Consider the following 16384-nt stretch of genomic DNA (forward strand, 5'->3'; position numbering starts at 1 on the left):
TCGAGCCAAAGGATATTCCCTGTTTAGGGTCCAGTCCAAGCTCGCAAGGGATACTCTCTGGCCTTGTTTGGTCTCTGCCAGTGAATGTTAGAAAATTTTAACAGCTAATTACGGTGTTAAATAAAATCAATTTACAAAACAAATTTCAGAACTCCTGCGCTAGAAACCCTGAAGAATCTAATGAGGCTTTTAACCGCGCGATTAGAGAATAGTTACTACAGCATCACTGTAATCAATAATCAATTAATTACCATCATTAGATTCGTCGCGAAAAATTATACCCATTTCTAAAAAAATTTGCAAATAGATTTCATTTAACACTCTATGCATGCGAAAATCTTTTCTCGGCTTGTGTGCCAAGCCCTAGAAGAACCAAACAAGACCCGTATTTAGGGTCCAGGCTCGCAAGCCAAGGGATATTCCCTGTTTCCACAAGGCCGTAGCCGATTCTGAATCGGCGACATAGGCCAAACAAGCACGCTCATCCCTCCTTGTTGAGAGTTTTGAGAGTGTTTCAGCAAATCAGCATACCAGTCTCAAGCAAAGCATAGAAGATTTTGTGGTACCCTATCGGAAACGACCTGCGACCAGAGGGAATATCATGTCAAACGGGTGCCAAACGGGAACACAAGACTCCCTGCCGATTCTTTGCCATTAATCATTTTCATCACAGAAAAAATGACTCAAATGCAGTATACTAGGTTAAAAGGCTTAACAAAAGCTTGACAGCCGGGGAAAATATCTGTATAAAACATGGTCCAGTTCCATTCAATGGCACGACTAGGTTGTATCCCATTCCCCTCTTCTTGTGGCTGCATCCCAGCCAACTAAAGCATCCCCCCACCCCCCAAAAAAATGCCCCCAATACAACAAATATTACGATTATTGCAGCAATAATAATTGGCATGTAAGCTAAGGTAAAAATTGGTCCCAGACTTGTCCCTACCAAAACCAACTACTACAGTGTCAAAGCAGCTGGAATGTTATTATGATAGGATGGAGTGATCAACCCCATTTTGATATGTTTGTCTTGTTAAGTCATATGCCAATCTTCTTCTCGAACTTCTGGATCTGATTCAAGAATATCCAGGTCATCTGCACAAACATCATCATTCTATGAGTATACCACAAGTCAACAGACTAGTAGATAGAAGACAATGTAAAACATGGACTGTCCAACAGAGCATCACCAAGCATTTTCGCTTACCATGACATGGGGCGCAATCCTGACACAGTACACCGGGAAGCCAGTGTAGAACTTGAATGGCCCACCACTCTTGAAGGTCTTCATGGCACAGTCCAAAGAACCTGCGTACGGGTACTTGCCATTGGCATCAGGTTGCATCTTCTGAATCTGTGTCTTCACGTAGTCAAAAGGCAAACTGCATGCTGAGGCGAAGAATCCAGAAACAGCACTGGCTCCTGTAAACAAATTCAATGATTGTATCAGGAAACTGACTGGCCTAACATATAGAAATGGATGGAAACAAACAAACATAAGTATTGTAAAGTGAGTAACATCAAAAGATTTTTGGGTAAAATATCATACGTGTAGGGCAAAATGTCAGTTGCATAAGGTAAGAAAATGGGCATTAGATTTCAGCAGCATAGCACAAAATGCACAAAGAATCAAGGATAGCAGGCACAAGAATCTTACCAATGACAGTCGAAATTTCTCCTGCACCGAATTTGTCCCTGAATAGCTCGACACTCTGGTCATAGGAAGCAAGCATACCCATGTTCAGTGCCATAGCTCTCACAACAGTAGGTCCTGCACCCTTCCAAAGGGCAAGGATTCCCTCATCAGCTGTAATACGGTACAGAGCATGGAAAGCATTCTTGTAGTTGCGCCTTTGTGCGGCAGGCAGGGTTGAATCAGCTTGCATCCTAATCAGTGCCAAATCAGCAGGGCTACCAACGCAAGCACCAATTGCTCCAGCAGTCAGACCAATAAAAGCTTTCTGAATTAGAGGCAACGGCTTTCCCTCATTCTTTTCAACTGCTTTGTTCGTTAGAACCCTGAAAAAGTGTATGTACAAGGTTCATAATCAAATATAGAACATTTGTTGCAAAGAAGGTAAAATTGTACTTCAAAACCAAGCTAAAAGAGCTCAAAAAATTCATAGCTGGTCTTAGATGTGCATGCATGACCTTTGGAGGAGGAGGAGGGGGGGGGGGGGGCTGGATGTGTTTGTTCACACTATATTGTATAGTGATCATATCCACACAATACAAACAATAGAGAAAAAAGTGAATTCATAGGCCTTTTTGTGGAAAAAAGAAATTTATATTAACATCAGGCAAAAAAATTTAATAGCACTATGCAAATTAACAAAAACCAACAATCTCACGGCACTCTACAAGGTCAAGTCAGATTTGACAACTGCACAGCTCATCAGACAAAGTTATATTTGCAATTATATATCTGATTAACCACAAAATGCTAGCAATATCTAGATGCAATCCCAATTGCAACTAGAGGCCGCTCTTCACATTCAAATGGGAATCATATGCAATAACAAGCAGATCTCGGTTCACGGATTTATGTCCAAGAAATAAAAAAGGATACCAAAGAACACAATATACAAACCTGAAGGATCCAAGACGAGCAGTCGTGTATGTCGCTTGCCTTAGCAAACCAGCGGACAGACCCTGCGAAGAAAAATATATAAGCAATTTAGCAATATGGCAATGAAAGGTACCAATTAATTGAAAATGTCAGATGGAACACAACCACACTTGCTCGATGTTCCATACTGTGCAAGATAGAATGCAATTGCCACATCTCGGATGCATATAAGGTCAAGCAAAAAATCCTAATCTTAAAGCATGCAACATCATGCACTGGACTAAAAATGTGCATTTGCATTATGAATATTTAAAATAAAGAAAAACATAATTTTCTAAAACCATAGGGTCAAATACTCAGATATAATACATTCTTTGGCTTCTCTTGAATAAACTATGCCAATTGTAGAAGCATTGGAACAGTAACCAAGAACATATACAAGGACTTTGTAAAAAGGAAAAGATAAAAAGCATCCAGAGAAACAAACCTTGTAGAAGGAACGGACCCCCTCATTAGCAAGCATGTTCTTCGTGACCTGACCAGCAGAGCCCTCACCCAACTGGATCCTGACCTGAAACAAGAAAAACAATAAGAATTACATGTTGGGCTGAATAGGACTCCACGTCCCAAGGGTGATATAGTATAAAGCTCCAAAAGACATGCCACCAAGACTTTGACAGTGACATGTACTAAGCCAATTTCAAGTTGAAATAGAAGTTGAAATATGTGGTTCCCTTTCATCATGACCTAAGGTTCTTTTTAGGTGCCAGTAACCATAAAACATGGCAGTGAATTGAAAGAATTTCAACAGGAGCGGATCTTCACGAATAAATTAATTGCCAATCACATTATGGTTCTATTTGATCAACCAAAGATCACAGGGAATCTAATAAACAACAAACTACTGATATCGCATTGGATGGTTAGTTAACCACTTCCATAGATACCCAGATCTTACCAAATGAGAATCGAGCAGGCATGCCCACCTCACATCAGTTCAGTCAGAGTACACTCGATCTCCATGGATCTAAGCGACCGGAGGAAGCTAATTCTACCATTTATTACCAACAGATCGCGCGGCCAACAAAACAAAACGTATAGCTTCAATCCCACCAACCAACCCACGCACCCACGATCCATTTCCGGCAATTCGTGCGGATCTAAGGCTAGCCGCACCGAAACACCCAGCAGCGAGGTCAGTTCCACTGCGCTGGCCGCAAGGCCACCACTCCGATCACCAGATCCGACCTCCAGAGCGCAAATTCCGCAGGCACGCGACCGACCCATGACTCCGAGCAGCAAGCATCCGCCGCCCCGGCAGATCTACGCCCGCTAACCCCCGATCCCGCCACCCCAGCTCACAGACACACTCACAACACCACTAGGAGGACGCCGAACGGGGGAGGGGCTAGGGAGCGGCGTAGTGCGGTGCGGTGCGGTACCTTGACCATGTCGATGGGCTGGATGACGCAGGTGGCGAGCATCCCGGAGGCGCCGCCGTTGACGAAGGGCTTGATCGTCTTCCAGACGCCGGTGGCCGCCACCGCCGTCTGCTGCTGCTGCTGCTTCGCGTCCGCCATCTCTCTCCCGGATCGGGGCTTGCGCTGCGCTCGGCTAGGCTCGGGGAGGAAGCGGAGCGGACGAGGCGGCGGGAGCGAGGGGAAGATGGGGGGAGCAGGGGAGGCGGCGGCCTAGATCACTGGGTGGCGTCGCGCTTTATTAACTCGATGGGGGAAAAAATAAAAAGAAAAATGGTTGCGGGTTGCGGCGAGCCAGCCAGCCGGGGGCCTCCGGCCTCCTGAGCGACGTCGCGTGTGGGATCGCCCGGTTCGGCGTGTGGGCGCGGCGCACGGACGGTGCGGGGTCGCTCGGTTGCCGCGTGTGGGGTCGGGAGTGGGTGGTGTGAGGTAGAGGCGTACAGGGCTCGGTCTATGGAGCAAGTGAGGTGCGATAGTGGGGGCCCAGTGGCAGATCCAACTTGCGGCTGCGGTGCGAGGCGAAGTCGGGGGTGGGCCAGGGAGGGCGCCCGTGTGGTACTCGTGCCCCAGGTTTACGCCTCCGGGGAAAGCGTATTTGTGCTTGCGCCGCTGTGGTTGGTTAGCGCGCTAGTACTCCCAATGCAGACTCTATTTATGAAAGCGTATTTAAGCCTTCTATTTATTGTGTTTTGCTAATGTGATAATATATTTATGAAAAAGAGATAAACCAAGACTCCAAGTCTTATTTAGACTCTAATTCTTCACACAAATCAAGAATGAATGTGAGAGAGACAAATATGCCATATAAACCAAAGTACTCCCGCCTTTCTCGTTTATAAGGCATGGTGGAACATGATACGGTCTTCTAAACAACACTTTGACTATTTATTTATCATATATTATATCACTTTTGATTATAAACTTATAATCATTGTAAACTATATTTGATTATGAATCCAATCATATGAAATTTGCATTATAAAAACAAAAAATTAATAGTCAAATTAAAGATGAGAAGATTTGAATCTTGATATACGTGTATGTCTTATAAACGGGGAAGGATGGAGTAATACATATAGTTTCTTATGATAGAGTCTTTGAGATTTAAGACTCTATAAGTGGAGTTTGCAATTAGGACTGCCCTAATAAAAAATGGTGTGCTTCGCTTTGGTTGGTCAGTATGTTTTGGGCCGGTAATCGAAGTCGTGTCTGTACAATGTTGAAAAGGCTACTTTTGATCCTTCAGGCTCCAAAAGACCAAATAGCCCCCTGATGTTAATACTTTGGCAAAAAAGAACCACACGCTTTTTGTATCACATGGTGTTTACCACTCCTTTAGTGTTGTTGCTCGTTAATCTTAGTCCGCATATTCCAGATCTGGTCCCTGGCACAGGTGACCACATCCCTCCACAACCCCCTATACCTTCGTTCCAAAAATAATACAACTCTCGTCCGAGTACTCAAATAAATTCAACTTTAATTAAATTTATACCAAATAATATTATATTATAAATAAGTATTATTAATAGCGAAATGACTTGTAGTCCAGTGGTTATAAAAGCCTCGGTAGCACCTGAGGTCCTGAGTTCGACTCCCATGGGAGCAAATATTTTGAAATTTAACGGTGTTTGCTCAATCTTGAAAGATTTGCCGGCTCAATCTTCGAAGATGCTCATAGGGATATGGTTGCTTATGTGTGTTCATAGGGGTGTGAGTTTGCGTGCGTTATAAGTGTCTCATATAATATATTTTTAGGCAACAATGTTTCGACACCCTTTTTATCTATCTACTGCTCATATCAGTCTTTTTAGTTATTTATATCTATATTAATCGAGCAACCACACGGTATATGCAGTAACTAGTTTAAAATATAGGGCGTTTGGAAAAAAGGATAATCATACAATATCAGATGAACCAAAGACATCATTAAACCCACAAATTAGTGTAAATGAATCTCAATTCATGTTTGGAAAAGCCTCACATGACTTAGTCCCAATAGTAAAGGTGTACACTTCTTTTGTTCCTAGATCATCGTTGAAGAAAAGTGACGGCAAGTTTTTCTTTTTGTTATGAGAGGATTGCATGCGAGATTATTACATTGCCTTTTGCGTAAAGAAAACTATGATCAATGTTTAAGCAAAGGAAAGACCTAATCTAGTAGAAACTAGGTGTATTTTCATTAAGAAAGAAAACTAGGTATAAAATTTGAGTTAAAGAATCTGTCTAACTGGCAAAGCCTTACCCTTAAAAAGAGCATGGTGGCTGGGGTATTCCTGATATTGGTAATATGAATCTTTGTTTGTTAGCCTCCTGGATTAATAGATATCATTTGAATGATAATGTGATTTGGAAAAAGATAGTTGATTACAAATATAATAACAACCCAAACATTTTCTGTTGCCCTGTGATTGGTGCTTCCCCTTTCTGGAAGGGAGTTCTTTGGACCTGCAAGGCTACCCAATTAGGTGTGAGGTGGAACGTAGGTGATGGGAAGTCTATTAGATTTTGGGAAGATTGCTGGTTTGGTAACTGTAGCCTAGCTAGCCAATTTTGGAATTTATATATCATTGCTGATCAAAAAAATGTGTGCATAGCAGATGTCTCTGGGATGGGTCAGATCTGAAAATCTCCTTTAGGAGAGGAGTTAACAATACTGTGATGCAAAGAATGGCTGAGCTTGGTTGCCATTGCAGAATCTATCACTTACACAAATGACTGCGATGCCATTGTCTGGACCTTTAACTCCAGTAGCAAGTTTTCTGTGCAATCTATGTACAACACAGTGAGTTTTAGAGGTATCCAACCTGTCTACACACTTGTGGTCTGGAACTTACATGTGCCACCAAGGATACACATTTTTCTTTGGCTTCTGGCCAACAATAAAACTTTGACTAGATATAACCTAGACAAGAGGCAAAATGTAGAAGATCTTTCTTTTCTTTCTTGTTCTATTCTGAACCTGAGACTGTTCAGCATTTATTCTTTGATTGCTGTGTGGCTAAAGTAAGTTAGAACCACCTATCTGAGATACTTGGCACTCAGATTGGAACAGATTTTGAATCTGTTGCTAGGTGGTGGGTGAGTGAGAAGAAATTTTAAACACTTGTAGTGCTGCTGTTCTTTGGAGCTTATGGAAACTGAGAAATGATCTATGTTTTCAGGGAAGGAAATGGAGGGACGAGAGAGTGGTGCTGAGCAAATTGGTGCAAACACTGAAGAATTGGCTGCCGTTGTGTCAGGCGGGAGGAGAAGAGAAACTCAAGTGGGTGGTCGGCGAGATGCTGACGAAAAGTCTTCAACCGCTACGTCCGATGGGAGAAAGCTGGGAGACGCCGAGAACTCATACACAATCAGCATCGGCTCCAATGTCGTCAGAATTGGACACATCGCGGGAGGTCTCCAGAGGCACTTCTGAAGCTGTTGAGCTGCTTCCTGTTTCTACTATGGCGTTTAGCTTAACTGATCTCTGTTCATTTAGCGGACGGGCTTCGAATACGTACCTTTGAACTGTAATAATTTTGAACCTCTGAATCTTGTATGCTTTGTTCTATGAAATAAAGCGGGGAAATCTTTCTTCAAAAAAAAAAATGAGTTAAAGAGGACCGGAGGTACAGTGCACAACCGTAACTTCTTGAGTTAACTCACTTCCTAACTTTGTGCCATCTGGATCTGCTGATCCACTAGATACATTGTTCAAGTATACAGAGAATATTATTCATACTTGAGCACTACCAACTTTAATTTTTACTACCAAACACACCAGGATCACGAGCTTTTTATTTGCCCCCTTTGCTTTTATGTCCACTAAAAAATGCCCACGAGAGCAGATTCCTCATCGAAATGTCGTTTTCTTTGTATAAACTAAAGCTGATGCTTTTTCCTGCCGACCTTTTAGATTTAGAGGGCCATACGAGGTCAAAAGTATCGCGCAAATACTGCAGCCACTCGTCATGTGAAGACAAATTAATGTGGAGACAAATCAAGTCCAGGCACTTGCAAGGTTTCGTCAGCTGACTCAAACACTTGAGCTATGGATTTTGTCACCTGTGCCTCTTCTGTTTTTGTCGCTTTGGGTGCATTTTCAATTCAGGGACTGAAGCCGCCAAGACGAGCTGAAAGAGGACGGGAATCGTGAGATACAATCTTTGTTGTGACCAAAAAGACATTTTGAACATGCATTAAGAGCGTGATACATCACGCAGCATATGCCTTGTTTTGACCCTTGCAAATTGATATTTTCAATGCATGCTGAGCTAATGAAAACGTACTGCGCCGTTAATAAGCATGCATGGTCACCACAAAATTGACCAAAACTAATTAGGCAGCAAACTAGCTGGCAGAAACCAGATGAGAAAGAAGTTTATCTTTTTATATAAAATAATCTTAGTACTACTATGCACCAAAATCAAGTTCTTACAAAAGTGCAGTCTACATCAATTCTTTCTCACTACAGATGAAGTTCAAAGCAATTGCCCAGAGTTCTCTTTGAGTGGCTGAAGGGGATTCCACCCACTATTTTTACCCCCCTCTAACTGCCGACAATATTTTAGCATCATAGGACTATTTCTCAAGAGTAAAGAGATAAACTGAATGCCCACAACCTGAGAAATGTTTTACATCTTGCTGTGACCTATACGTCTATATCACTTACAGAGAGTACAAAAATAGTACTGGGAAAGATTTACCTATTTAGCGTCCTGTATTATATAAGAGCAACGGGTAATAGAGTGTGGTACAACTGCAGTTAGTGCATAGCAGAGTTATACTAGACGCCAGAAATTCAGCTTTGCTTTTGATTTAATCCAGGTTTGTCAACCAACCTTTTTGGTCATTTGCCGTGCAAGCAATAGAGATGTCAGATTGCAAGGCACATCGCCAAACTGACATACGTAAGTAATCTTGGAGAAATAAAGTTGTTTGAGGCTTTGAGCCGTGCAGGTTGAGAAACCGTTGCTTTGCCTCATGAGCTGTGGACCATCTCCTTTTCGTTCATCAGAAAACGTGATACGAAAAGAGTGTGTCGATCACGGGATTTCGACAGGGCCAAGTCGTCACACATCGGATCTAGTATGTGTGTTGCCCTGAAGATGCTGGTTTGGTTTTGACTTTTGAGACTTTCAAGTTTTTACCATTTATTATTCTTTTGACTGTTAGATGCAATGCAACAGTTCAAATGCTCCAGCACACATTTCAAACGATTTAAGTAACAAAGAGGTTTTGTTTTTGACTTTCTTTTTCTGGTCGAAGTTTTTTCTTTGAAAAATTCAGGAGGAATAGGCTCTGTCGAACTTCAGGTATTCCTTTCTGCTCTGCTTCTGGTTCCCACCCGCTGACCGGTGGGCTCACTCTACTCCTCGCTGTCCTCGACCTCGGGTTCCGCGCGTAGAAAATGAGAGTCACCCCCCTGCGCCGGCAGTGATGAGCCCACTCCCAAACCCACCCAAAAACCCTCGTCGTCTTCCTCCAAATCACCCGCTTGATCTCCCCTTCCCCCCGCTCCCCGTCCCCGTCCCCAATCCCTCGACCCTAGGGTTCCGGCGACCGCCCGCAGCAAATGTCGGACGCCGGCGGCGGCGGCGGCGGCGAAGAGTACAAGCGCGAGGAGTCGGTGGCCCTGCTGGTCATCGTCTCCCTCGCCGCGCTCTCCCTCCTCTCCCTCATCGCCGCCTTCGCCTACTACTGCTACATCACCCGGAAGGTCTCCCGCCGCCTGCACTCGCTCCAGCCCCCCAAGCGCTCCGGCTCTCCTCCCACGCTGCCTCCGCCGCCGCCGCCGCCGCCGCCGCCGCCGCCGCTGCCGCAGCAGCAGCAGGGGAAGGAGAGCCCGTCCAGCAACTCCGCCAGCGATGGGGCTGGGGCAGCGGCGGCGGGGATGGCACTGGTGGTCGCCGGGGAGAGGGGCGTGCAGGTGTTCAGCTACCGACAGCTGCACGCGGCGACCGGCGGGTTCGGGAGGGCGCACATGGTCGGCCAGGGCAGCTTCGGGGCCGTGTACCGCGGGGTGCTCCCCGACGGGAGGAAGGTCGCGGTCAAGCTCATGGATCGCCCCGGGAAGCAGGGCGAGGAGGAGTTCGAGATGGAGGTAAAAAATAATTTTTTTGCGTTTCGATCGAGTCCTTGCTCCCCAGCGGCGAATGCGGGTGTTCCCTTGTGCTGGGATTGGGGCCAGGATAGAATCCAAATCCACCAAGTCTTCTAGTGTGCTTCCCCAGTTGGCAGATGCTGGATCTGGGCATTGCGCCTTGGTGAAGTTTCTGCGGTCCAAGCGGACGCATTGCGGGGTTTCCTTGGTGGAAATGGGGTCACTGTGCGTTGGGGCTTTCTGGGGTTGGTCGCATGTTTTAAAGATCATATTCGCTTTCTAAAAATGGAGCAGCCGGCCGTGAGTAAGTGCGAGTTAGTACTCTAGTTTCACTAATCGTGAAAAAATTTGGCGTGTTTCGGCCGGGTTACTTAGGATCTCGATTGTGACTTTCAGCACTTTGTGGCTTGTTTATTTAGTTAATAGTTTGTAAGTGACTAAGGTGGTGTCTCTTGCAGTATTTTTACGGAGCTGGTGGTATAAATCTTTTTTATTTCATATGGAGGTTGGTGAAATTGAAATAATTTTGGTATGGTGCGGGTAATATTGAAACTGCTGAGTCCTGAATCCTGATTCTGCCCCTGCTGGTTTGTTAGTGATACCTAACTGTACAATCACTTCGAGATCTTCATGTACACTGGACATTTGTCAGTGAACTGGGAATATGAACAGAAGGAACCACTCCCTGTTTGGTTCCACCAATGCTTCAAATGCCCCTGTTTTTTTCATGGGGATAGTAGTAAACCAACAACTATAGAAGAAGGAACTTACTGGGATAGTACACAGGCTCGACATCTGTTAAAAATAGCAGATTTGCCAAGAAGCAGCGTATTGAACTCAGTCACCAGCAATGAATACTTGCCAAGTAGGAAGGCGAACACATTTTTGATGTGCTAGCAGCTAGCTGACTATAGGAACAAAACTATATGTATAATTAGCATTAGAGAAATTTATGGATGTAATGCTGTTGTTTAGTCAGCTATGCTAACTAGGTAATGGAGTGAGAGGAGCTTTCGTGTATGACTGAAATGTGATTCATTGATTCTTCCATTTCGGATGGTTCACATATAGCTCGTGGACCGGAAATATTCCCTGTAAGTCTTGCAATATTTTCTGAACATTTGATGTTTTTGTAGGTGGAGCTGCTGAGTAGGCTCCGATCGCCATATCTGTTGGGCCTGATTGGCCATTGTTCTGAAGGTGGACAACGGCTACTTGTGTATGAGTTCATGGCCAATGGGGGTCTCCAGGAGCATCTCTATCCAAACAGAGGTAAACCCATTTTGTATCCGCCAGTTATATCTATGTTTTTGTCTGTTTGGTGTTGTGTACAGATCATTGGGAGCATTTCACTGCTTGTTCAGTCAATTAAGACTCCAAATTTACCTGGCTGATGATGCCCAAAAGCTGCATGCTTTAACAAACTGGTACAAGGCAACTGAATGCTAACTGCATTTATTGTATTGATGTGTTACTTCCTTGAGATTTGCACTATGGTCATTAAACTGCTTAGCATTTTGTGCGTATGGCTTAGCAAAAAAGAGAACACTTCGAGGTGTCATGATTTAGAAAATATCCAAAGTGAAATTCATTACTGGTGCTGACCCTGAACTTCTCGTGGCATGGCGGTATAGCGATGCCAGACCCTGGTTCAAAGCCGAGGGATATCTCTCCCTCTGGTCGATGACACTTAGCTTACATTTAGTTGGCATATCATAAAAGTGATTCAAGATAACTGTTACATTCAATTCTAGCTGTAGATAATATTCTTGTTTAGGATACTAGTCTATCAACCCGTGCTCCCGCACGGGCTAGTTAGAGATATCTAATAATTATCTATCTCACGCTCTTTTTAACCAATTAAATATTCTAATCCAGTATTATAAAGATACATATTTATCATTATATAACTGTAATAAATGTGATAGGTTTAGTTATTAACAATTTTTTCTCACTTTGCATTATACCTCCATATATATTTGATATGTATTTAATTGAACACTTTGTTTGAGCTATGTGAAGAACATGAAAATTGGTATTCTTATCTCTTCTCTTATACATGATTATATGGTTACACACACATTATGGTTAGTATTTTATATAAATAATAGCATAAATAATATACTAATAATGGTAGAAATAGTAATTTAGAATTTTTTATCGATGCACTTTAATATTTTATTATAATAATATAATTTTGATTCGGATTTGGGGTTTATTTTAATTTTTTTATTATGATACCATTGGATAATATATACGAAAATTAGGGGGTTATTTGATATTATTTTATAATGGCATAAGTAGGTGATTTACATGAAGATTAGGGGATTACTTTAGATTATTTTTTATAATGGCAGATGTGGGTAATTTAGATACATGTGTAGGGGATTACTTTAGTTTATTTTCATAATGGCAAAGTGGATAATTTATTAGAAAAAAAATAACAGATCCAATGGCTATTATGATTAGAGTTGCCGAATTGATGGCCAGATGTTTTTGATTTTTGTGAGAATTTGTAGAATTTCTCTATTTTTTAGACTGTCCACCTAGGATCCTAGGTGGCATCACCTGGAGACTTCAAAAGATATATAAATAATAACATAAATAATATACTAATAATGATAGAAATAGTAATTTAGAATTTTATATTGATGCGCTTTAAGATTTTATTATAATAATATAATTTTGATTCAGATTTGGGGTTTATTTTAATTTTTTATTATGATATCATTGGATAATATATACGGAAATTTAGGGGGTTATCTGATATTATTTTATAATGGCATTAGTAGGTAATTTACATGAAGATTAGGGGGTTACTTTCGATTATTTTTTATAATGGCAGATGTGAGTAATTTAGATACATGTGTAGGGTGTTACTTTAATTTATTTTTATAATGGCAAAAGTGGGTAATTTATTGGAAAAGATAACAGATCCGATGGCTATTATTATTAGAGTTGCCGAATTGATGACCAGATGTTTCTGATTTTTGTGAGAATTTATAGGATTTCTCTATTTTTTTAGACTGTCCACCTCGGAAATTAGGTGGCATCATCTGGAGGCTTCAAAAGGAGCCTCCAATTAGTAATAGTAAGATAAGATGGAAACCTGAAGTTGACTAAAATCACGGTTCAAAAAGGCGGAAGTAGGCGGGCGCCTAGGCGCGACTAGGCTCTAGGCGAGGGGTTCCCGCCTGGCCTATGGGGTAGGCGGACCCCTAGGCGGCGCCGGCGAGGGAGGAGGCAGAGCAGAGAGCGCCGCCGGCGGTGGCGGCGGAGGAGGAAGCAGGGACGAGCACCGGCGGTGGAGGAGAAAGCAGGCGGCGGGCGGCGGCGGCGACGGCGGCGGCGGCAGAGGCAGGGGCAGGCGCGGAGGAGGAGGAGGAAGGGCGGAAGCGAGGCAGGGGCGGCGGCGTCGGGAAGGAGAGGAGAGGCAGCCGGCAGGGGCGTCGGGAAGGGGAACAGAGGAGAGGAGGGAGGAGATAAGGTGGTTGTTGGGCTGTTGGGCCGCTTTGATGGGCCTATTTTTCAACTCAAGGCTTAGTGGGCCTCTATTTTTCTTTTCTTTTAGAGGTATATGATGTATATGACAAGGTATACGTGTGCATATGGCACCGCCTAGCAAATCGCCTTGAAACGCCTAATCCCGCTTAATCCCGCTTAGGCTCTAGGCGGTGGGTCACCGCCTAGATACCGCCTAGCGCTTTTTTTGAACATTGACTAAAATATTTGCCTACCACTTAAGACTGATAACTTTGGTCTTAACACTGTTAATTAATACAGCTTCTTTATGCGAACTGAGAGTTCTGAAACGTTGTTGCTTTAGGTTCATGTGGTGGGATCTCAAAATTGGACTGGGATACAAGAATGAGAATTGCACTTGAAGCAGCAAAAGGTTTGGAATATCTTCATGAGCGTGTTAATCCACCTGTCATACACAGAGACTTCAAGAGCAGCAATATTCTTCTGGACAAGGACTTCCATGCAAGAGTCTCAGACTTTGGTCTAGCCAAACTTGGATCTGATAGAGCTGGTGGTCATGTCTCAACTCGAGTTTTAGGAACACAAGGCTATGTTGCGCCCGAGTAAGACTAGTCTAATGCTCATTTAGCATTTTTTTAAACTTAACTATTTGCTAACCAGTTGTGCAAGATCATAAGTTTGATACTGGTTTACCATTTGTGCAATCACTTTCTTGTTCTAACTTCTAACCAACTCATTATACTGTCTCTAATATGATGCACATGCTACAAATCTATGTAGGTACGCATTGACTGGGCATTTGACTACCAAATCAGATGTGTACAGTTATGGTGTAGTCCTTTTGGAATTGCTTACTGGTAGGGTACCAGTTGATATGAAGAGGCCTCCAGGAGAAGGTGTTTTAGTGAATTGGGTAAGTATAAACATTAGATAATCAACCGAGTTACTGATTGATGTAGCTTTGCTTTGAGCTGTTTCTTCTTCCATCTCGGAGCATAATATTGATGCAGTACTGTTAAGTTAATCTAAAATGAGTATCAATGTACAACATTGTACCCTTAAACTGTAAAAGTTTAATGTTGTTCCCAAAGCAAATCGGGTGAACACACGTACTTCAATTTCTTTTAAGGAGTTTAGCTCATGGTTTTCTGTTCCTCAAGGCCAGTGGCTTCAAATCGTCTCTGCTCCTATACTTGACTTTTATGTACATTTCATGGTATGTCTTAATTAGAATCCACCTGTCTCTCATCCTTGTACCTGCCAGGTAGGAAAACGTCAGCTTTCATGGTTTATTTTTCAAGTACCAAGAGTGGTATTCAAATACTACATATATCTAACCTGTCACTTGTTGAATTAATGCAGGCATTGCCTATGCTCACTGACCGAGAGAAAGTTGTGCGGATCTTGGATCCAGCATTGGAAGGTCAATACTCCTTGAAAGATGCTGTCCAAGTTGCTGCCATTGCTGCAATGTGTGTTCAACCAGAGGCTGACTATAGGCCACTAATGGCCGATGTAGTGCAGTCATTGGTCCCTCTTGTCAAGAACCGTTCTGCTCAGAAAGTTTGCAACACCAACGTGCAAGCATCGAAGCCACTTGACTAGAAAAGCAAGTCTTTAATCTGCAGTTTGGTGCTCGTCTCTCTGGAACTCCTCTCGTCTATAACTAACTACCGCTGCTGAAACAATGGGACCAGCACCTTTCTTGACGTGGTCCTCTTGCTCTGCTGGTGATCTCCTGATTTTGTAAGGTGCGTCATGGGCTGGTAGGTTTCGAATTGAAAGGAATTTGGTTGGAGAGACCTGAGAGCTTATTTGAGTTTCAAGGGAGGTTCAGTCATGTGTAATTTAGTAGCCATGTTAGGTGGTTGGGAATTTGGGATCGGTACGTGTGGTTGTGGAGAGTTCATCATTAGATGGTAGTATTTGGTATGAGCTTGCAGTACTGTGTTGTAGAGTACTGCTTGACTTTCGTTTGGCCTGTCAGTTATTTTAGGAAATTAGCTTAGAAGATCCTTGTCCACTTGTACAGGGTCTGTTAAGCTAAATGCACTGTAATCGTCGTAACTATGAACTATTGTCCTTGGAGTTCATATATATGTAATGTATAGTATGTCTCTGCCACTCTGGAATTGGTTTCAAAATCTTTTGCTGTTTCATTACCTACTTTTTACCTAATCCTGGCGTATCTTTTTTTTACACTCTCTACTGATTCAGAGATTAGAACATAGGCAAAACAAAAAAAGGAAAAGAGTGGCGGAGCCGGGATTTTAGAGTTGGGTATTCTCGCTTTCCAAGCAAATGAACTCAAAGGTGAATCCGAATAATAAACACCGTTGATAAAAGTTGGATTAATCCATATCCGATAGAGTGGCACGGATATCATTAGGGATGTCGATCATGGCGACAGTTTTGGTATTGTGCGTTGAAGATCTAGGGTCAGAGGAGGAAGATTGTGACACTATGATCATCAAACAAAGAAAAAACAGTGGAAGGAGGGATCAAAGAATCTGTTTTGTCTGTTACTATATAGAAGCATATGCTAATAAGATGCAATTTTATTCATTTAAAGGATGTGTACATAAATGTACCAGAGGCCGTAGGTTGGATTATCGTGAGCAGTAGCAGATCACGCTCTTGTAATAGGAGTACATAGTTTTAAGAAGCCAGTAGAATGGGTAACTATAGCTAACCAACATGTTAACATTCATGAGTACCTAAACTTGTTCTCTTACAAAGGGGAGTGTGTCTCACATTGGGATGAAGCTCTGA

The 16384-nt window shown here is 42.8% G+C and overlaps 2 protein-coding genes across 2 annotated transcripts; one reads left to right on the plus strand and one right to left on the minus strand.

The window, feature by feature from the left end:
• Positions 1-661: 661 nt before the first annotated feature.
• On the minus strand, positions 662-4308 carry LOC120697124 (mitochondrial dicarboxylate/tricarboxylate transporter DTC-like). Its single transcript, XM_039980254.1, has 6 exons — positions 4012-4308; positions 3057-3140; positions 2591-2652; positions 1658-2019; positions 1208-1422; positions 662-1095 (listed from the first exon to the last, which is right to left on the minus strand). Exons 1-6 carry the CDS (start codon positions 4147-4149, stop codon positions 1039-1041), a joined length of 918 nt encoding a protein of 305 aa, XP_039836188.1. The 5' UTR covers positions 4150-4308; the 3' UTR covers positions 662-1038.
• Positions 4309-9456: 5148 nt separating this feature from the next.
• LOC120697125 (probable serine/threonine-protein kinase PBL23) lies at positions 9457-15739 on the plus strand. Its single transcript, XM_039980255.1, has 5 exons — positions 9457-10129; positions 11266-11401; positions 13956-14214; positions 14393-14525; positions 14975-15739. The coding sequence occupies exons 1-5, from the start codon at positions 9602-9604 to the stop codon at positions 15215-15217; spliced, it is 1299 nt and encodes a 432-aa protein (XP_039836189.1). The 5' UTR covers positions 9457-9601; the 3' UTR covers positions 15218-15739.
• Positions 15740-16384: the final 645 nt, after the last annotated feature.

Source organism: Panicum virgatum, chromosome 3K (genome assembly GCF_016808335.1).
Source record: "Panicum virgatum strain AP13 chromosome 3K, P.virgatum_v5, whole genome shotgun sequence".
Lineage (NCBI taxonomy): Eukaryota > Viridiplantae > Streptophyta > Magnoliopsida > Poales > Poaceae > Panicum > Panicum virgatum.

Coding starts and splice junctions, on each gene's coding strand:
- LOC120697125 (XM_039980255.1), top strand. CDS start 9,602: ATGTCGGACGCCGGCGGCGGCGGCGGCGGCGAAGAGTACAAGCGCGAG. Junction 10,130..11,265: donor AGGAGGAGTTCGAGATGGAG/GTAAAAAATAAT, acceptor ATGTTTTTGTAG/GTGGAGCTGCTGAGTAGGCT. Junction 14,215..14,392: donor CAAGGCTATGTTGCGCCCGA/GTAAGACTAGTC, acceptor AAATCTATGTAG/GTACGCATTGACTGGGCATT.
- LOC120697124 (XM_039980254.1), bottom strand. CDS start 4,149: ATGGCGGACGCGAAGCAGCAGCAGCAGCAGACGGCGGTGGCGGCCACC. Junction 3,141..4,011: donor AGCCCATCGACATGGTCAAG/GTACCGCACCGC, acceptor TTCTTGTTTCAG/GTCAGGATCCAGTTGGGTGA. Junction 1,096..1,207: donor GGATTGCGCCCCATGTCATG/GTAAGCGAAAAT, acceptor ATGTTTGTGCAG/ATGACCTGGATATTCTTGAA.